The sequence below is a fragment of the Bufo bufo genome, chromosome 1, assembly GCF_905171765.1.
Source record: "Bufo bufo chromosome 1, aBufBuf1.1, whole genome shotgun sequence".
NCBI lineage: Eukaryota > Metazoa > Chordata > Amphibia > Anura > Bufonidae > Bufo > Bufo bufo.
In genome coordinates, this window is record NC_053389.1 from 435,332,778 (window position 1) to 435,354,985 (window position 22,208).

At 44.4% G+C, this 22,208-nt stretch overlaps 1 protein-coding gene across 1 annotated transcript; it reads right to left on the minus strand.

Moving 5' to 3' along the window:
* Positions 1-4,247: 4,247 nt before the first annotated feature.
* Positions 4,248-17,786, minus strand: FAF2 (Fas associated factor family member 2). Its single transcript, XM_040406803.1, has 11 exons — positions 17,674-17,786; positions 10,782-10,850; positions 10,551-10,685; positions 10,389-10,465; positions 10,173-10,311; positions 9,429-9,514; positions 9,260-9,351; positions 9,001-9,178; positions 7,691-7,862; positions 5,475-5,618; positions 4,248-5,352 (listed from the first exon to the last, which is right to left on the minus strand). The coding sequence occupies exons 1-11, from the start codon at positions 17,734-17,736 to the stop codon at positions 5,170-5,172; spliced, it is 1,338 nt and encodes a 445-aa protein (XP_040262737.1). The 5' UTR covers positions 17,737-17,786; the 3' UTR covers positions 4,248-5,169.
* Between the last annotated feature and the right edge of the window lie 4,422 nt (positions 17,787-22,208).

Below are 22,208 nucleotides of genomic sequence, written 5' to 3' on the forward strand. Positions count from 1 at the left end.
GTTTAAGACCATTTCAAAAATGGCAAAAAAATCATATTTAGCATGGCTGGAGCTTAACAAGGTTCCAAGTAGAGCTTCAACATGCAACAAGAAGAAATGGGAGTGAGACAAAAGATTTTTTTGAGCATTCAATTTAATGAAAACAATGAATAAACTGAAACAGGCTGTTTTTCAGCTAATCAAAAGTTTAGGACCACACCTCCAAAAAAAATCACTAACCCCCCCCCCCCCCCAAAACAGAAATCCAACTTCCAAACATGAACTCAGTAATGAGTAGCTCCGCCGTTATTGTTTATCACTTCAAAAATTTGTTTCGGCATGCTTGATGCAAGCGTTTCCATGAGGTGAGTGGGAACATTTCTCCAAGTGGTGAAGACGGCCACACGAAGGCCATCTACTGTCTGGAACTGTTGTCCATTTTTGTAAACTTCCCTTGCCATCCATCCCCAAAGGTTCTCAATTGGATTTAGATCAGGGGAACACGCAGGATGGGCCAAAAGAGTGATGTTATTCTCCTGGAAGAAGTCCCGTGTCCTGCAGGCATTGTGTACTGTAGCGTTGTCCTGTTAAAAAAAAAAAACTGTCGTTACCACACATACAAGGGCCCTCAGTCATGAGGAATGCCCTCTGCAACATCTGGACATAGCCAGCGGCCGTTTGACGCCCCTGCACTTCCATTGTTCCACTGAAGAAAAAAGCACCCCAGACCATTAAGGCGCCCCCTCCACTGTGGCGCGTAGAAAACATCTCAGGTGGGATCTGCTTGTCATGCCAGTAACATTGGAAACCATCAAGGTTACATTTTTTCTCATCAGAGAATAAAACTTTCTTCCACCTTTTGAATGTCCCATGTTTGGTGCCCTCTTGCAAAGTCCAAACGAGCAGTTCTGTGGCGTTCAAGGAGACTAGGTCTTTGAAGACGTTTTTTGTTTTTGAAGCCCCTCAGTCTCAGATGCCGTCTGATGGTTATGGGGCTTGCGCCAGCACCAGTAAGGGCCTTAATTTGGGTCGAGGATCGTCCAGTGTCTTGACGGACAGCCAATTGGATCCTCCGGCTCAGTGCTGGTGAAATTTTTTTGGGGTCTTCCACTTGACTTTTTTGTTTCATTTAAGAAATTCCAAATGACTGTCTTACTGCATCCCACCTCAGCAGCGATGGCGCGCGTGAGAGACCCTGCTTATGCAGTTCAACAACCCGAGCACGTTCAAAAAGGGAGTTTTTTTTTTGCCTTTGCCATCACAACGTGTGACTACCTGACAGAAAATGCCAATGAATCCACATCTTTGCACAGATTTGGCCTTTTAAAGGCATGTGGTCCTAAAATTTGGATCAGCTGAAAAACAGCCTGTTTTAGTTTACCGTATTTTTTGCGTCTTATGGGGCGAATGCTGACATTTTTACATCGCAGGCTGCGATGTATGAGCGAGCTGGGGGCCGGCAATTGCGGCAGGGCCGGTGCAGTCACTGTACTCCTGCCCCGCAGCTCCAGTGCTGCACTATACAAATATAACATGTCTCATTCAATTAAAAGTGATTAAACATGCCCCCCACTTTTAATATTACCGTACACCCTTACAGCTTCTGTAGAATGCAAGCACGGTGGCAGCGTAACTCCCTGATGTCACGTGGCTGCGCCGCCTACTTTATGAATGAAGCAGGCCCGTGATGTCAGTGAGTGACGCGCGCGCCTGCCTGCCTGCATTGTACAGAAGCTGTTAGGGTGTACGGTAATATTAGGAGTGAGGGGGCATGTTTAATCACTGTTAATTGAATGAGACATTTTATATTTGTATACTGCAGCGGTGGGGGGGAATCTGTGGATGACAGTTTTATGGGAGACATCTGTGGAATTGCACTGTTAAGGGGTGGGGGGGGGTCTGTGGATGGCACTGTTATGGGCTGAGGGGTCTGTGGAAGGCACATATATAACAGTGCCACCCACAGATCCCCCCCCCATAACAGTGCGTCACCCACAGATCCCTTATAATAGTGCCATCCACAGACCACCATTAGTTCCAAACCCACCAAAAGCCACACCTTTTGGTTAAAAATATTTTTTTTCTTATTTTCCTCCCTAAAAACCTAGGTGCGTCTTATATGGCAAAAAATACGATAATCATTATTTTCAATTAATTGAATGCTCAAAAAATGTTTTGTCTCACTCCCATTTCTTCTTGTTGCATGTCGAAGCTCTACTTGGAACCTTGTTAAGATCCAACAATGTAAAATAAGATTTTTTGCCATTTTTCAAGTGGTCTTAAACTTTTGATCAGGACTGTATCTCTGTAGGGTAAATCCTGGTGACAGAATCCCTTTAGGTTTTATTTTCCGCCCTTGAAATTGGTGCAGTTTGACAATGTGGCCCTCAACCAGAAAAGGTTGTGCACCCCAGTTTTAAAAAGTTCCACACATCTTATATATGGGTTCACCGAAAACGCCTTTAGTGTGATGGCTGTTGGTTGCCCCCGTCGTCTTGCTGTGGGCAATGAACTCCAAATTTGAATAGAAGAAAGGAGTTTTCCACTGTGACAATATAGATCATCCTTCTTTAGGATAAGCTGTTAATAACAGGTCTGTGGGTATCCGAATCTCAGCACCCCTGCTGATCAGCTGTTTGAAAGGGCTGTGATGTTCCAGCAAGCGCAGCATGTTGTCTACACCATAAAGGCACTGCATGGTAAGTAGAGCTATGCCCTAGTCAAGAAAGGGTGAGTTCACACCACTGATGTAGATTTCCATTCTGCTCCGTTAGAGGAATAGAACAACGAAAGGAACAGAAGTGCTGGATTTTGAACATAACTCAGACAAATGGAGCTGAACAGATTCTCCAGCCTACAATGGAGCCTGTTCAGTTTCCAGATGAACACATCCTGCTTTCAGGACTTCTTTTTCTGGTCTTGATAAAAAAAAAAAATCTGCAAACAGAACTGAGCTTCCACCATAGATGTGAACAAGTCAAAGCTGGAATTACCCTGCTGCTACTACCGTACGTAAGAGCATAAAATAAAACTGCATTCAAACTCTACTACAAAAAAAAAAAAAAAAAAGTTTATGAATTCTTTTCTTGTATTGATTTACCAATTCACTGGACTCTGGCTGGAAAGTGTACATTTTTTCCCCAAGGAATTCATGTGGCTCAACAGCTTGGTGCTGTATGGTAGAATAAGTTTGTAGTACAGAACCCTTAAAGGGGTTCTCCAGGGGGACCCCCCACTGATTAAATGTTTCAGGGAGCTGCCATGCTCACCAGCAGCTTTCCAAGCACCGCTTCATACATTGTCAAGCTGCTCAGCCTCATTCACTAGAATGGGGCCGAGCAGCAACTAGGTCATGTCACTGATGTAACATGGCCTAGGAAGAGGCTGCGCCGCTCACAGAGCACCAGCCTCGATCAGCTGTATAGGTCAATATGAATTGCCATATAACCCCTAATGCACAAAAGTGGTTGGTGTTTATGAAGATCTGAATAGAGAATTATATAAAAATGTCTAATCTAATGCTGAAAACAGCTTTAACCCACTCAAGTGTAACATTCATTTATCTAGAATGCCATCTTTTTTGAAGATTAAACCCCCAGCTAGGGCATGTTACAACCACTTAGCTAGTAATGTCTGAAGTGGCAGCATTAAGATATCTAATAAACTTATTTAGAGATGAATTTAAATTGACCTAAAACAACTGCGTGCTATTCTTTCATCAGATTTTGGTCTAGTTCCAAGCAGACATCATGGTTTCAAAGGGGTTTATTATACTGATGACTTATCCTTAGGAAAGGTCATAGTCATCAGATCAGCGAGAGGTCCCGCTCCCAGTGATCAACTGTTGGAATGAGCTGCTGCACTCCACAATAGCACAGCTTCATCATCCACAGTGTAGGGGCCAGGAATAATACCATTCACAGGATCATTGCACAGTGATCTTATATCAGTATTGCAGTCATATTGGCAGTTTACAGATGATCTTTAGGATAAACAGGCTTGATGAGTCTGGTCCATGTTCACGGTTAATAAATGGCAGCTGTATATATTAAAAATAGCTGTGTGCTGGTGCAGATATCCATGTTAAAACAAATAAAAAGTACTTGAAATTAACAGTTTCATGGGTTTCCCAGGACTCACATATTGAAGAACTATAAGATCAATGAGGTGTCAAGTGAATGGATCCGCACTAGACTCGGACAGTATACGGGAGACCAGGAGTCAGACTCCCCATCGATCTTGATAGGTCATCAATAAGTCCCAGAACAAACCCCAATTGGTTTTTAATGAGCTGAAACGTGATTACAGGAGAAGATCCCATGAACTGATGGTCACTGTACAAGTTGGTATTCCACATAAACAGTTAACACCGAGAAATTCTAAAATGTTTTAATTTATATCTGGAATAAATTATAATCTGGAATATAGACCAGTTGGAACATACAGTATGCTAGTGACAAGAAGGCATCTAAGCAGGGAGACCAGTCGCTATATATTGCCTTTATTACACTACAGGGGATTGGCAATTACCAGGACCCCTTTGAGCTCAAAGCAAAATCCCTCACACATACTAATCAAAAACTGGATCCACTGAAAATCCTCGCATGTCAGACACAGCTGCCGATCTCTCTCCTTTGGTCTTTTAGAAAGCAATGAAAGGGTGAATTAAAAAAAAACAAAAAAAGAAAAAACAACTTTATACACAGTAAGGAAAGTGCTTTCCTCTTGTTCCTCAGAAACATGACAACACATGACCCCACACAACCTGGCAGAGGGACTGGTGTGGGTGTCAGATTTGCAGATAGTTCTTCCTTTGCTGCAGTGGAGAATAATACAAGGCCATGCTCTGCAGACCTCTCCTGCAAGTGAGAAGTTTGTCACTTGGGTAAACACCAAAAGGAACTTTACAAAGTCTCCCTGCATTCTTAGGTTCCTAGTCACCTGGCCTTCATCCCCTTCCAATAGGGAAAGACAATTCACTGCAACATGCTACCTTCCCACCCTTACCTGGGCAAAGATGCCAAGATCCAAAGTCAGTAGCAGCAGTTACTTAAAAAAAAAAATAATGTTTTTATGAGAATTTGTTTCTCATTCCTCCCTACCTGCATTTTTATATATTTTATAATTTTTTTTCCCCCCCATTTTCCTTCTATCCCAAATATCCTTGGGAGAAATAAAAATAGATATTTATCATTCGTCCGTAAGATCCTGTACAAAGAGAATCTGTGATCGACTAAGTCCAGCCTCTTGGAGGGTGGGAGGCATAGGGACTTCCTCAGTGGAAAGGCACGGCAATACCCTTCGAGGAAAATTCGCCACTATCTGGAAATGTTCTGGAGTCTCTTTCAAGGAGAAGAGAAAATCGTGAATCACCTGAAACAAAAGGAAATATGGGCTGTCAACACTGGGAACATAGTGATTCACTTTTTACACCAATAAAACACAGTGTATTTGTGGCTATGATGCAAAATCTTTCATTAGACAGGGAAACTTACCGAAAGGGACTGTGTGAAGAGGAACCTTCGCTCCACTCTGGTGTCGTTTGGCATCTTGAAAATTATTCTCAGACTGTCAGGGTGGTCCGGCTCAGGTTCTGCAGGCAGACACTCGGATCTGCGTTCCTTCTCTTCTTCAAGGTTCTGTTAAAGAAAGTACATTTAGAGTTGGGCCACACTGCTGTAGTTGCTAGGCTTTTCTATTTAAAGGGGTTTTCTGAGACTTTAATACTTACTGGTGGGGGTCTGACACCCAGGACCACACCGATCAGCTGTTTGAGAAGGCAGCAGTGTTCGCAATAGCTCCGCAGCCTTCTCCAGCTTTGTCTAGGCCAGGGATGGGCAAACTGCGGCTCTCCAGCTGTTGTAAAACTACAACTCCCAGTATGCCCAGTCTGCCACAGCTATCAGCCTAAAGCAGGGCATGATGGGATTACAACAGCTGGAGAGCCGCAGTTTGCCCATAACTGGTCTAGGCCATGTAACATCACGTTCATCAGTCACATGACCTAGGCGCAGCTCAGCCCCATTGAAGTGAATGGGACTGAGCTGCCATACCAAGCAAAGCCGCTATCAAATGAACGGAATTGTGTTTGATGAGCAGAGAGAAGGCCGTGGCGCTACTGCGAGTGCCGATGCCTTCCTAAACAGCTGATCAGCGGGTGTCTCAGGTGTTGGGCTTCCACGGATCAGATACTGATGACCTATCCAGGGGATAGTTAAAAAAAAAAATTGGAAACCCCCTGTAAAAGGGTTTTCCAGGAATTAAATACTGATTACCTATCCTCAGGACAGGTTATCAATATCAGAACAGTAGAGGTCTGACTTCTGGCACAGGGGGCCACAGCGCTCCGACAAACCCTGCAAGCACAGTGCCGTACATTGTATAGTGGCTGTGCTTGGTATTGCACCTCAATCACATTCATTTGAATAGGACAGAGCTGCACAAAAGCCATGCGACAGATGTGAGATCACAGGCCAAAAAAGAGGTCACAGCACTTAACCAAGCGACCATACCCTCTCCAAGAGCTGACTGGTGGGGATAGCAGGTGTCCTGAGGATATGTCAATATTACTTAAAGGGGTTGGCCACTTTCTGATTGTTGACCAAAGTGTATATAAGATGATTATATGGCAAAAATATTGCCTGTGTTGAAATTCTGCACCATTTTCTATATGTCATAAGTCTATTGCCATCTGCTCTTGTTCTGTTTGCAGTTTAGTGCAGGTGCAGTGTGTTTGGGTGGAGGAGACATCACATAAAGGTTATTTGCCTGGTCACATGCCTGGTCCCTTCAACAGCAGCCATGTTATGGATAAGACCTCTGTGTGGACATTAGAAAAGACGTTGTGTACCTTATAAAATATAGAAAATGGTGCAGAATTTATACAAAGGCTATATTAGTAAGTGCCATATAATTATCTTATATACCAATTGGTCAGCAATAATCAGAAAGTGGCCAACCCCTTTAACTACAGTGTTCGATATGTGGGATGTCACAGTTTCAGCTTGGAGCTGGTCTTTATAAAAGCAATCAATCACCTCTCATATATACATATTTACTATTTATATTATCTTTATCATTTCCGGAAAATCTAGAGAGCCATGTAGGCCATATCATATAGGCCATATCATATAGAGCCATGTGAATTAACATGTTAAATGTTCGATGAGGTTAATATGTATACAACTAGGGCGGTGTCTGTGTTAGAACATATATATCATTTTCTTTACAAGGACTAGAAAGGATGATCGTGCATGCTAAACGACAAGTGGGAAAGAAATCCCAAGCCTATTTGTAGACTAGACAAGGACCTCTGTAATTGGTGGGTATTCCAGCTCCGATGACCCCAAACTATCACAACTTTAGAAAGCATCTGATTAGTAGCGTCTGAGCACTGGAAGCCCCACCGATCCTGGATCGCTTGTTTGAATGGAGCAGAGGTGGAGCTTGTGCACTGCTGAAGACAGTCAAACAGTGCTCAACTACTTCCGGCAGTCCCATAAAGTGCAACCACCACTCTATTCAAACATAGGACACATAACCCCCATTACCAGAATCAGTGAGGTTCCCAGCCTGCGGATAGGTAATCAGCTGAAATTCTGGGACAACCCCTTTAACTAAAATGACCATAACCTTTGAAAGTGTGCCAGTCTAATGACAGATCAGGTTATGGTCACTGGCTTTGCTGTACAGACTACATTTCTTCACTCACCCTCTTCTTTCTTTCCTCTGCCTGCAGTCGAAGTTGTGCTTCCTCCTCCTCTCGCCTCTTCTGCTCCTGTTTTTCTCTTCTCTTACGTTCCTTCTCTTGGTCAGCTCGCAGAGAGACCAGATATGCCTCATCCTGCTGTTGTCTCAGCACCTGTGTCTGGCTCCTCTCCTCCCTGAAAATGACACAAGGGTCCATACCTACTGTAAGCCATTTGCCTTGAGACCTGTGAGACTCATGTTGCCACTCACAGTCTCCATCAGGGAATTCCATTATGCTAGATGGGAAGAATAGCACAGAATGCAGCGAGATTCTTCCACCCAAACAACAGGCGCCAAGGCGAAACCCCATTATAGGGCCTTATGAACGCGGCTGTTCCATGCTTTGGGGACCGCAATTTGCGGTCCCCAATGCATGGGCAACGTCCATGCAGCGGACGGGACGGATCGAGTCCCATTTAACTTGAATGGGTCAGTGATCCGTCTGTACCGCAAAAAAATATAGAACATGTTCTATTTATTTGCGGTGCAGAGGCGTGGACAGAAACACCAGAGAAGCACTCCGTAGTGTTTCCGTGCCTTCATTCCACACTGCAGCTCCGGATTGCGGACCCATTCAAGTGAATGGGTCCACATCCGTGATGTGGGGAGCACACGGCCGGTGCCCACATATCGCGGACCAGCTGTTTGCGGGCAGCAATACGGGCACGGCCGCGTGCATGAGGCCTAGGTCAAAGGAGTCCGTTGGGTGCTGATAGAGTCCGTCAGAAGATATACATATGTATATGCACTGCCTTTCAGTAAAGAAATGCACCTTCGATATTATGCTTGGGACAAACTCTCCAGTATGCCCTACATGGTTAAGCTACTTATTATTTTCAGCTCTATCATCACTCCTCCTAAAAGGGTGCCACCGATGATGGGAGTTATTCTTTAGCAGTTAAATTCCAGAATGTTCATTTATAAATCCCTTTAGCTTGTGAAAAAAAAAAAAATAATTATGCTATTTTTTTAGTAACCAATTCCTACAGCCTTTAACCAGAGATGGAAGTCAGAGGCTGCGTTCTTGCTGTTTGTCCATGACAATACTTCTGCAGTTTCATCATTAGGACATTCACATCACTGTCTGTTTGGTAACTATAAAAGGCAGTGTGGATACAGACAAGTTTTATACTACTGTAGTAAATCATCTAATCTGACATCACTGTGATCCAATTGTATGTAAAAGAAATAAGAGATACGACTACAGTCAGTCTCTCGATTACAATTTCCGTATTATACCTCCCACATCAAAGGCTCTTCTCTGTAACTCACCTTTCCAGTCTCTCAGACACCAAGTAAGTCTGGTTGGCCTCCATTATGAATGTCAGTTGATTGATTAAGTCCTGTGGCAGAATTAACCCTTCCAGCCTACCAACAACAGTCATCCTGCGGTCTTTCAGCATGATCATGGCAAGAAATGGGTAGGTGTTTTCACGCAGAGCCTGAGAAACTGAATTAAAGGCCAATGAGACCCTTGTTAGTATAACATTAAACCTTATGTTACATCCACATGATAAAGTATGAAGCTGACCTCTGAACCCCTCCGGCTTATTGGTGGAACAAGCCCAAAACAGCATTCTGCTATTGACGAACTGAGTGACTTCTGAAGTACATAGTGTGTTCCTATAGGAGCAAGATAACAACCATGACACCCAAATGTCCTCAGACAATGAATATATTATACAGAGGGTAGCACTCGCCTGCAAAAGTCATCAGAATCCTGGTGATCTTCCCCATGCAGATATACTAATAAGAAGCGCAGCTCCTGTTTGGCATCGTTAAGCGCCTGCAAAAGGGTAAAATATAAAGCAACAATTACATGGAAAACTGCAATCCATCAATGCACCACATGGTGAAGATACCCTTGGTCATTTTCGCAAAATACGGTTGTGTGCACGAGGCCTTAAATAAAAGGACGTAACAATAGCAGAGCTCCTGAAGGTGATCTGAAGTAAGGCTCTGTTCACACCTGTTGTGGTTTTTATTTATAAGAAAGAACGACGCAGTGCTGGATCTGTGAAAGTGGATACCAATGGCATCCATCGGGGTGTTTGTCGCTTTGACAGAAAAAAAAATAGTCCTGCATGGAACGCTATTTTTCCTCAACTATGACAGAATCTTCAAGGGAGGCATCAAACAGATATGAATACGGTCCCGGATAGAAAAGAGCGTAACCAGACACAACAGAAAAGTAAACCGCTACCATGTCCTGTATACGAGGTATAATGTTATCATGTTCCTCTAAGTATAAGAGCTCTTTGACGTATCGGAGACGTGAAGAATTCTCATTGGTGGACCCTCACCTATAGCGAGGGGACACGTTTTATTACTGGAGGTATATTTCCTTTCCTTACATATTCATAATGATGACTTGTAGGATAATATGCCGGTCACGTTTTACCCTTTAGTGATGCAGCTTGGAAGGATGCATCCATGTTTGTTACCTGACTATAGGTCCCCTGGTAAAACACAGGATGTGTTCTGCCATATTTCTCTTCAAACATCTGTATAAAGGAGACAATGTCCCCGACTGGGTCAGTGACTCTGCTGCGTGGGTCTGGTCGAATGAAGCGAAGAGCAAACCTAAAAAGATGACAAAGAGCTGAGCAACAGTTCCTAAATCTACAAGGCCAAGCATGTGAATACTGTCAGTCACTTACCTAAAGATATCAAGCAGCGTATAGTATGTGATGCGGAATGGAAGCATGATCAGGTAGTAACCCCATCCGAGAAGCCCCTGAACAAGAGATGACTGCATTACATGGCCGCACACAAGGACACGCACCTGTTCAACATGGTTAGAAGGAGGTTCCTAAGCTCACCCTCGGCTGTGGCCTAGACACCACATAACTATACACTCTGTGGTCTGCAGTATTCACTTGCAGCGGCCGGCTGGGTGTAGTGTTAAAGACACTGGGGACTCCTTCCTGTTCATTCAGTCTGTCCTGAACAGCTGCCTAAATATCAAGGAAAGGACACCATGGTGACTGGTAAACCTGGAAGGTGGGAAGAGACCACAGACGTGCAAACCAGCTGACATGTACCGTACATACCTCTATATTCCAGTTGTGCTGCTGCAAGGTTTGGCGACATTGGTCCATTGACTCTATTCCTGTCAGGTCCTGTGCACACAAGAAAAAACAAAGGGGACAACTTTACTCATTTATACTGAAAATAAGATCAAACCTCATAAATGATGTGTAGTATCAGAGTCTCTCTGTATAACTGGAATTGCGGAAGAGCGTGAAAGCATGCAGCAGTAACATTACTCAAAGGGCATCTCATTTTTATGGTCCCTGGCTCCTTATGCACAGGGGGTTTTCCTTCCGATAGTCCAACATTTGCTTGCTGGTGCCCGATTCCCGGCAGACAAATGGAGCAGGCTATGGACACCCTCAAATAGAATTTGTTATCATTGCATTTTACTTGTTTTTTGTTGTACAGCCTTCACTTTCAGTGTATCTTTCTGCTTTACAGTGAATCCATCTGGCTGCTGCTCGGATGCCTTCATTGGAAGCCATCTTCTCTCAGTTCCTGACAGTTTATAAACACTCTTTAGTGGTAACAATATCGTTCACAGAGCATCTGTCAGCATGATCAACCCTATTAAACCAGGCATACTGCCTGATAAGGCTGATCATGCTGAATAAAATGATTATTTCTTTAGGTCGAATCGCTGCAAATGCCCTACTTCGAGACCAAGGGACTGGCCATAGGGCTAGAAGCACCTCTAGCGCAATGCCCTTGTGCTGCGTGTACTCCCTCCTTCCTCTTTGACTGACAGGGCTTTACATCTCGCCTAGCCCTGTATTCTTGTGCTAGCGATGACTTTGCTCAGTGACTCGGGATCTGCACAGTGGATCACATGCTTGGGAAGCAGCAGAACATCAATTATGCAAGCGCTAAGTCAGCTTAGTGACTTAAAGGGGTTCTGCACTTCATTTAACTGATCTATCCTCTGGATAGATCATCGGCTTCTGATCGGCGGGGGGTCCGACACCCGGGACCCCCGCCGATCAGCTGTTTGAGAAGGCAGCGGTGCTCCAGTAGCGCCGCGGCCTTCTCACTGTTTACCGCCGGCCCACTGACGTCACGACTAGTATCAACTAGCGTGGGCGCGGCTAAGCTCTGTTCACTTGAATGGAGCTTAGCCGCGACCACGCTGGTTGATACTAGTCGTGACGTCAGTGGGCCGGCGGCCTGGCGGTAAACAGTGAGAAGGCTGCAGCGCCGCTGCCTTCTCAAACAGCTGCTCGGCGGGGGTCCCGGGTGTCGGACCCCCGCCGATCAGAAGCCGATGATCTATCCACAGGATAGATCATCAGTTAAATGAAAGTGCAGAACCCCTTTAAGGCCCTTTTAGATCCACTGCACAGGCACCAAGTTATTAAGCCAACTCGGCCCAAGAACACATGTCTAGCCCCATCAATCAAAGGGGAGGGGGGCATACACACAGCACAGGGTCGTTGTACTAGTGGCGCTCCTAGTGCTATGGCAGCCCCTTGGTGCTCAAAATAGGTGCCTTTCATAAATATATAAAGTTATACATCTAAGTAACTATTCAACCTAAAGAAAAAAAAAGAAATGAGTGTTTATGAGCTGTCAGGAGTTCAGAGATGAGGGCTACTACACATTGAGCACACAGGGCAGCAGCCTGATGAATTCTCTGTAAACCATAAAGCAAGACTGTAGATACATGGAAGTTAAGGCTGCAGAGCGGAAACGGTTGAAATATGTTTTAATAACGACGATGTGAAAAAGTGAATTTAGCACAAAATAAGTCAAATGCAATGATAAAAAATTGCTCCTAAAAGTGTTCATAGCCTTTAGGCTTTGGCTGCGTCTGGTACTGCAGTAATACTGGACTGTAAAGAGCACTTCAATTCAGCTGGTCTGCAGGGGTGCCAGGAGCTGGATGCCATGTCCAAGACCATGGATCTATGGCAGTGTAGCCAGCATGTGGTGCCGGTGGGGGGTATGCGATCTGATATAGAGATACTGTGCACATTATGGTTCTGTTTTGCACACCATCTTGGCAATCAGCAGAAAGAAAGAAAATACTCCCTCCATACTGGTAAATACTCTGCTTACTGCATATAAGAAGCTGAATGTGGGGGGGTGGCAATGGCTGCTCTGATGTAAGGTCCTGCTATGGGTGAAGCTTTATGGCTACCACTTACTCCACTACCCAAAAAAGCCCAGTCTTCACGCACAATTACTGTCAATCAATAGCAGAGCAGAGTCCATCATTCCTTGGCATCCTGGGCAGCGCCAGAAATATACAGCCAGCTTATCTTTTCTCCTGACCATAGCAACCAATCAGCTATTACCATGGAAGGAGGTGTCACACTGTATCCACCAGATATGCCTTTTCTGGAATGCTGGTTCATGCCAATGTTTAACCCCTTATCAGCAATCCTATAAGGCTTAACCCCTTATAAAGGTTGTCCAGAGCTGGTTACTGTATTGAAGAGAAGGGGAGCAGCGCTGCAGTAACCAAATCCCTCCACTACACAATGGATGGAGCTACTACCAAACAGCTGACTGGCTGGGACCCCCGCCATCTGATATTAAAGGGGTTGTCTCATATATTACTAGTATAGGTGTGGGTCCCAACTCTCTCCATTCATTTCTATGGGACTTCCGAAAATAGCAGGCTACTTACAGCACTGCTTAGAATGAATGGAGCACGCATGCTGTTGCTCTGTTCTAGAGATAGGTGCAGGTCCCACCTCCCACAATATGCCACCAATGCTCCAGGTGAGAGAACCCCTTTATTGCCCTATTCCCAGCATATACCTTGGATACCCCTTTGAGGGCCAGGTCATTTTGGATTTTTTCCTCTACCAATTTTGGAACTAATTAAAAAAATATATTTTGGGATTTTTACATCAATGTAGCCATATTGGGTCTTGTTTACTTAAGCCATGTTGTTACACAACAAAAAAACGTGTTTAGTAAAAAAAAAAAAGTCACAATATGTCATTTTATTTTTTTATTGTCCATTTTTTTTAACCTCTTCAAGACATCCGCCGTATATATGTACTGGTCTTAAAATATGGCACCCTTTACACAGCTGAAGCCCAGACTAATGTCTGCAATCAATGATAACGTCAACCAGACACTAACCCCTCTGGTCCCGTGCCGGTAACAGCTCCTTGGCTGACATCCGGAAAGAAGGCCGGAGTTTGCTCGAGGCTCCAATAGCCTATCAGTGGTATAGTCCGATACAGACCTGCAGGTGGCAGCACTGCATTGGAATATACTGAACGCTGTATTTTGTAATGGATAAGAATTCATTACAGCGCACAAATGCTATGCTGGTCAGTCACCTAGGGCGACTTCAAAAATGTAAAAAAAAAAAAAGTTTTAAAAATATATAAAAAAAAGTTCAAATCATCCCTTTCCCCAAAGTTAAAATAAAAAATTTACATCGTAGGCATCAGATGCAAAAATGCCTGTACTATAAGAGATAAAAGTATTTATCCCATAAGGCAACAAATTCAAAACAGCCAATCTGCCATTTTTTCGTCACTTCATCTCCCCAAAACAATTTAATAAAAAGTGATCACAAAACCATACACCCCCCAAAATATTATCACGGAAATGTACAGATCGCCCTGCAAAAAATGAGCCCCAAAAGGCTCCATAGACATAACTATAAAAAGTGATAGGGGTCAGAAGATGGCAAAAAAAAAAAAAATTTTCCACAGTTTTTTTTTTTTTCAATATTAACACACAAGAAAAGCGATATAAAGGAATGACGGTATCAGGTCAGTTTTACCGCATAGGAAACGCTGTAAAAACAAAACTCGTAAAAAGTGGCAGAAGTGCGTTTTTCCCCCCATTTCACCTCATTTGCATTTTTCTTTAATTATCTTCCCACCACATTGTTTGCAATAGTAAATGGTGCCATTAGAAAGTCAAAGTGGTCCTGCAAAAAAACTGAGAAACGGAAAACTGCCTGGTCCTGAAGGGGTTAAAGGCGTACTCATTCAGTACAATTATTTCAATATATATTGAGTTACTTCTATGTGCCAACAGCCCTGGCGATTACTGGGCTTCACTGCGGCTGGTTCTGGAGTATTCTTTGATTCTGGGAGCGCACTGTGCGGTCCTGCCCCCACCATTACCAGTAGATCAAGGTACCTCAACGGGGTCTCACTGACATCTGGAACCCATGGTCAAAGTGCTGTCTACAGGGATGTCATCGCTGCCCTTCACATGCCGCCACACTTCCAGCCTACCTAGGACTGGATGTAGAGGAGACGAAAGCTCGGCACTGGACCCAGAGTGCTCGTGACAGGTGGGTCTTTTTATTATTATTATTTTTTTTAAATACATTGGCACCATGCCCAGCTCCTGACCATGGGGTGCCGGTCTCATAGAAACTCTTTATAATGATATTGCTTTTCTCCATTTTTGTCCCTCTTTAGGAGTTGTAACTTTCTTCGTTGTTTGTGTCATTTATATTATTTTTTATTGGTTTACTCTCACACCAAATAAACTATTAGGTTCATTCTTGTTATTGTTCTATAGAATATCGCAGTCTCAGACAATCCTATGGATTTCCCAGTCTGTGACTACGCCTTCTAAAAAGCATAGTCTTGGTCCCCCCCTACGATACCTACCCATGGGTATCACTGCCCCACTGATTTACAGTAAACTTCCTTTACTCTGACACCTGCTAATCCAGCGAGTCTGACCGACCAGCAGCAGAAGACTGAACAGGGGGCACCACTTATAAAAGAACAAGCTACAGCCTAGATATTGTAATCTTCAATATCCTCCGGGGCTGTCTCACTTCAGCAAGTGGCATTTATCATGTAAAGAAAGTTACTACAAGGCACTTAGTAATATACTGTTACTATCCATATTGCCTCCTTTGCTTGCTACACTGATTTTTCCATCACATTATACACTGCTCGTTTCCATGGTTACGACCATCCTGTAATCCATCAGTGGTGGTCATGCTTGCACACTATAGGAAAAAGTGCCAGCCTCTCTGGTGGCCGAGAGCGTTGGAGCACACATAGGCTGGTGCTTTTTCCTATATTGTATAAGCACGACCACTGCTGATGGTTTGCAGGATGGTCGTAACCATGGAAACAAACAGTGTATAATGTGATGGAAAGAAGGCAACATGGAGAATAACAATACATTAGTGTCTTCTATTAACATCCCCTACATGAAGTGAGACAACCCCTTTGAAGGAATTTACTGCAATTTAAAGTAATTGACAACAGGAGGCAGGTTTTTATCCCAGACCTCATTCTCCAGTGTGAACGCAGGTCTACACGTGACGCGACTCATGGATATTCCATCCAATCGCAGGAATCTGATGAGTACCAGTGACAGATGGCTCAGCTAGGTGTCTGGTAAACCTAATGGTTGTCACGTAATCACACGTCACTGATCTGTCATCTCCGGTACCTGGTAAACCTAATCCTTGTCAGGTAATCACACGTCACAATGTCACCGATCTGTCATCTCCGGTACCTGGTAAACCTACTGGTTGTCACGTAATCACACGTCACAATGTCACCGATCTGTCATCTCTGGTACCTGGTAAACCTAATGGTTGTCAGGTAATCACACGTCACAATGTCACCGATCTGTCATCTCCGGTACCTGGTAAACCTAATGGTTGTCACGCAATCACACGTCACAATGTCACCGATCTGTCATCTCCGGTACCTGGTAAACCTAATGGTTGTCACGCAATCACACGTCACAATGTCACCGATCTGTCATCTCCGGTACCTGGTAAACCTAATGGTTGTCAGGTAATCACACGTCACAATGTCACCGATCTGTCATCTCCGGTACCTGGTAAACCTAATGGTTGTCACGCAATCACACGTCACAATGTCACCGATCTGTCATCTCCGGTACCTGGTAAACCTAATGGTTGTCAGTGTCACGTAATCACACATCACAATGTCACCGATCTGTCATCTCCGGTACCTGGTAAACCTACTGGTTGTCACGTAATCACACGTCACAATGTCACCGATCTGTCATCTCCGGTACCTGGTAAACCTAATGGTTGTCACGTAATCACACGTCACAATGTCACCGATCTGTCATCTCCGGTACCTGGTAAACCTAATGGTTGTCAGGTAATCACACGTCACAATGTCACCGATCTGTCATCTCCGGTACCTGGTAAACCTAATGGTTGTCAGGTAATCACACGTCACAATGTCACCGATCTGTCATCTCCGGTACCTGGTAAACCTAATGGTTGTCAGGTAATCACACGTCACAATGTCACCGATCTGTCATCTCCGGTACCTGGTAAACCTAATGGTTGTCAGGTAATCACACGTCACAATGTCACCGATCTGTCATCTCCGGTACCTGGTAAACCTAATGGTTGTCAGGTAATCACACGTCACAATGTCACCGATCTGTCATCTCCGGTACCTGGTAAACCTAATGGTTGTCAGGTAATCACACGTCACAATGTCACCGATCTGTCATCTCCGGTACCATTTACAGTAAACTTCGCTCCTCCTCTGGCAGCTTCTATCTCTCTGGAAAGCCATGCCTGTCAATACAGCTCCCGCAGGGGTTGTCACCAAGCTTTCCCAGACCCCAAAATGGCAGTGAGATGTCCATCAGTACAAGTGTCACCCAGGAGGCAGCCAGCTTACCAGTGGTCTGACCGTTACTGTAGGCCGGCCCTGGATGAAGCGTGTGGTGCTTGTAGGAGGAGGGCTTCATCACCTGTCAGGCTGTCTCATGTCCCAACGGTCACAGGCACTAAACGCATGTCACCACAACGTCCCCGTGTCATCCTCCGCAGCCTGGCATCTCAGCCCTCCCGACTTCATACAAACCAGGCCGGGCCTGCTGCCGGGACCACGGGCCCCCCCATGCCGCCCGCCACATCCAGGGCCTGCAGGTTCCCGCTCCCCGGCCTCTCCTACAGCCGTCTACCTGGAACTGCAGCAGCTTCTCGGTCTGCTCCTGGCTCAACTCCCGCTCCTCCGGCGCCGCCATCTTCCCCCTCCGCCTTCTGACCCGTCACTCCCATTCACCGGAAATGACGAACGGAATTCGTGGGCACTCGGGGACGGAGTTCCGGTGTGCACCGGCCATCTTGCTCCCCGTAATTCCCGGAAACCATACATAGTCCACAGTGTTTTATCTATTGTCCATCTGCATGAAGACTGTAGTGTTCACGAGACCTATATGTCATGTCTGATGACAGTACCCACTAATGTGCCAGCTACAGTGCCCACCACAATTAGGGTTGCCACCTTTCCCAGCCAAATTTACAGCCAAGTTAAGTCACACCCCAAAGGGGGTGTTGTGGGGGCGTGGCTTAACACGGGCCAATGTGGCTCCCAATATTAATAGTGCCCCCCAATAATATTAATACCCCCATTAGCACCCCAAAATTAATAATGCCCCCGTAATATTCATGCCCCCATTAGCACCCTCCAGAATAAATAATGCACCCATTAGTGCCCCCAGAATGAATAATGCCCCATGAGTGCCCCTCAGTAATATTACTGCCCCAATTAGTGCCCACAAGATTTAATAATAACCCCCATTAGAGCCCCCAAAATGAATAATGCCCCCATTAGTGCCCCCAGAATTAATAGTGCCTCCATTAGTTCCCTCAGTATTAGTAATGCCCCCAGAATTAATAATTCCCCCAATAATATTAGTGCCCCACAAAATTAATAATATCCCTTTAGCACCCCACAGTAATATTAGTGCCCCCCAGAATAATGCCCCCATTAGCACCCCCAGAATAAATTATACCCCCATTAGCACCCCCAGAATTAAAGAGGTTGTCCAGGTTCAGAGCTGAACCCGGACATACCCATAATATCACCCAGGCAGCCCCCCTGACTTGAGCATCGGAGCAGGTCATGCTCCGATGCTCTCCCTTGCCCTGCGCAGAATAGCGCAGGGCAAGGGCTCTTTTATTTACTATAACACACTGCCGGGCGGAGGCTTCCGCCCAGCAGTGTGTTCGGTGACGTCGCCGGCTCTGATGGGCGGGCTTTAGCGCTGTCCTAGTCGTTTTACAGGCTAGGGCAGCGCTAAATCTCGCCCATCAGTGCTGGTGACATCACCGAACACACTGCTGGGCAGAAGCCTCTGCCTGCCAGCCCGAAGGAGAGCCCAGTACGTCAACGGAACTCCACAAAATGCCTTTGCCCTGCACATGAACTGCTCCGATGCTCTTGTCAGGGGGGCTGCCTGGGTGAAATTCTGGGTATGTCCGGGTTCAGCTGTAAACCTGGACAACCCCTTTACTACTGCCCCTAGTAATAGTAATGGCCCCATTAGTGCCCCCCAGAATTAATAAGGCCCCCCAATAATATTAATGCACCAATTAGTGCCCCCCATAATTAATAATGCCCCCATTAGCGCCCTCCAGTAATAGCAATGCCCTCATTAATTAACAATGCCCCCATTGGTGCCCCCAGTAATAGTAATGCCCCCATTAGTGCCAGCCAGAATTAATAATTCCCCCATTAGTGCCCTCCAATAATATTAATACCCTAATTAGTAAAGATATATTGGAAAACACACCATAAATCACTGCTGTCTGAATATTCGATAGATTCAGTTCACACACAAATTTACTCAATATTTATCTGTTTTAATTCTTCAAAATGTATTTATACATAATTCTCCATTCTCCATAACAAGTAGAAGGAGGTTATACACATATGGTATCTAGTACCTGCTGACCACGTATACGTTTCAGGTTATTTGGGTGGTGTACATATACCCGAATCTTGGAAGGGGACACAGGAGTACGGACAAGAGAGTATTTTTGGAGATACCCTCAGCCACTTGGGTGGACTATTTATTGTTATTTTATCTTGTGATTTTTTTAGTTGGCCTTCTTATATAGAATCATGAGATATATGTGCCTTTAGAACCGTATGACGATTATGCGTTTTTACTTTATAATTTATTTATTTAGGTCACTGCATGTCACTTTATTTATCACTTTGCACTTGCACTTCACTTCACTGGTTTATTTTTACTTTTGTGTTGTTCACACAAGCACTTTATTGCTTATTTATTATATGTTCAAAGGCTTTTTTAAGGTCATTATTATTTAATGTCTCTTATGGTATATAATTACTGTGTTTCATTGCATTTAGTATTTAGGCAAATAGTTCTGTACTCATTATGCACTTAGCACTTTTATTGCGCTTTTTATGCGCTATATGTGCATTTATTGTTTACATCATTATAGCTATATTGTGATGTGGCTCTGCCGCTTAGTGTGATAGATTATATTTAGGATAATATTATGTATTTATCAAGCACTCAGCACTTTCATTGCGCTTATAAAGCGCTATATTGTTTTACATTATTATAACTCTATCGTCATGTGGTTCTGCTGTCTGTTTTATAGATTGGTTGTTATATCGCCAAAATCTTATCGTGGATTATTCTGCCCCCTTTCTATTGATAAATAGTTGAGCATAATATTAGGTATGGATGGTAGGGCTTTTGTGCTGCCGTGGTGAGTTGGTGAGCTTATGATATTGGCAGTTACCATGGTGAGATAGTAATCTTTATATTAGGAAGTGGCGTGGGATTACGGGACCGCAATTTGATTTGCGATCTCGTTTTCTTTGCCTTGCGCGATGCATTCCTTACTTGGCCCTAGCAAGTCATGTGACGGACGATGTCATTTCCCAAGATCTCGCGAGATGACGCGACTAGTGCTGACTAGCACGATCTATCCCTTAACCCGGCCTTAGCAGGTTATGGGATGGCTGACGTCATCTTCGCGTTATCTCACGAGATGACGCGACCATTGTTGATTTGCCTAGTCTCTGCCAGGTCCCGCCCGGTGTACAACTATTGGTCCGTGCACAGGTGAACTGCATTTGATTTCTATTACCTAGGGTATATGTAAGGTGGTCAGTGGGTACAACTATACATGCCCCTTGAAAAAGCGGAGCGAAACATGCGTCGGGGTGCGCTCTTTGCCGGTCCAGGATCCGATCCTTATTGTGATCCTACTCAACTTTAGGTAATATGCTTTAGTTTTTTTACTTCTGTTATTACTATTATTGTTGTCTCTATCACTGCCTATGGGCTCTTTCTTTGAGGTGCTCTGTATTTGGCCCTCATATTGGCTCATATTAGTGTAGTTTCCATATACCTAGTAGGGTTTTTTTACATCTCATTGGGGGTTGTTCCAATATTGCCTGCTATATGCGGCACCAATGTTCCTTTTGGAGTTTCCCCTGTACTGGGATCAGGTTTACTCTCTGTCCGGCAAATGAGCTGCTTGTCGCAGCGCTAGTCTGCATTGCTGCTGCTAATATTATTTCTTTATGTCTTTTGTAATGTTAATTACTTAATAAAATTTGCGATTATTTTATATGTGTGTCCCTTTGTTCATTTGGTATAGTTACAATTCTCCATTATCTTAGCAAAAATAAAAACAAATCATAGTTTCAGATGTTGTTTCTCAGATGGATGACGACATTTCGGTCATGGTGATTATTTTCAAGTCTCATCTGTACAAATAAGAGAGCGAGTAAGAAGTGTGTATAGTGTATATAGGCAAATGACCAGGGATATGTAGAAAAAAGGAAAGAGAAATGGTGAATGGGTAGGTATGCACATGTAAACGTAGGTAGTGTGTACCTTGCAAAAGTATTCACCTCCCTTGACTTTTTTCGTATTTTGTTACATTACAGCCTTAAAGGGACACTGACAGGCCCAAAAAGCATATTTAGGTATATATATGACCTTACAGGTCTTATAAAGTGTATAAGAATCATGTAAGTATCCCCCCTGTCCACCTTATAACTACAGTAATGTGAAGTTTTATAACCTGCTGGAATCGTGTTCTATCTGCCCAAGGGGCGGCGTTTCATCTCAACTTGCGCCCAGCCAGCCTCGCCACAACTGCCGTTTGAAGCGCCGCCCAGCTCATCAATATTCACTTCGCTGGGCGGCAACTAGTGTCCCCGGCCATCTTCAGCGCATGCGCCCGGCACCCTCACTGGCCGGGATCGCATCGCACCTGCGCACAGTCTGATTCTCAGAGGCCGATGCAGCCTCTGCTTTATGCGCATGCGCCGGGCACAGTTCAGAGCAGCGCTTCAGAGTAGCCGCCCAGCGAAGTGAATATTGATGAGCTGGGCGGCGCTTCAAACGGCAGTTGTGGCAAGGCTGGCTGGGCGCAAGTTGAGATGAAACACCGCCCCTTGGGCAGATTGAACACGATTCAAGCAGGTTATAAAACTTCAGTTTACTGTATTTATAAGGTGGACATGGGGGATACTTAGATGATTCTAATACACTTTATAGGACCTGTACTGTCATATATATACCTAAATATGCTTATTGGGCCTGTCAGTTTCCCTTTAAGTTCAATGTTTTGTTTATCTGAATTTTATGTGATGGATCAGAACACAATAGTCTAAGTTGGTGAAGGGAAATGAGGAACATATATAAATAAAACTATTGTT

Coding starts and splice junctions, on each gene's coding strand:
- FAF2 (XM_040406803.1), bottom strand. CDS start 17,736: ATGGCGGCGCCGGAGGAGCGGGAGTTGAGCCAGGAGCAGACCGAGAAG. Junction 9,352..9,428: donor GATTCTGATGACTTTTGCAG/GCGAGTGCTACC, acceptor TTGCTCCTATAG/GAACACACTATGTACTTCAG. Junction 5,353..5,474: donor TCTTCACACAGTCCCTTTCG/GTAAGTTTCCCT, acceptor CTTTTGTTTCAG/GTGATTCACGATTTTCTCTT.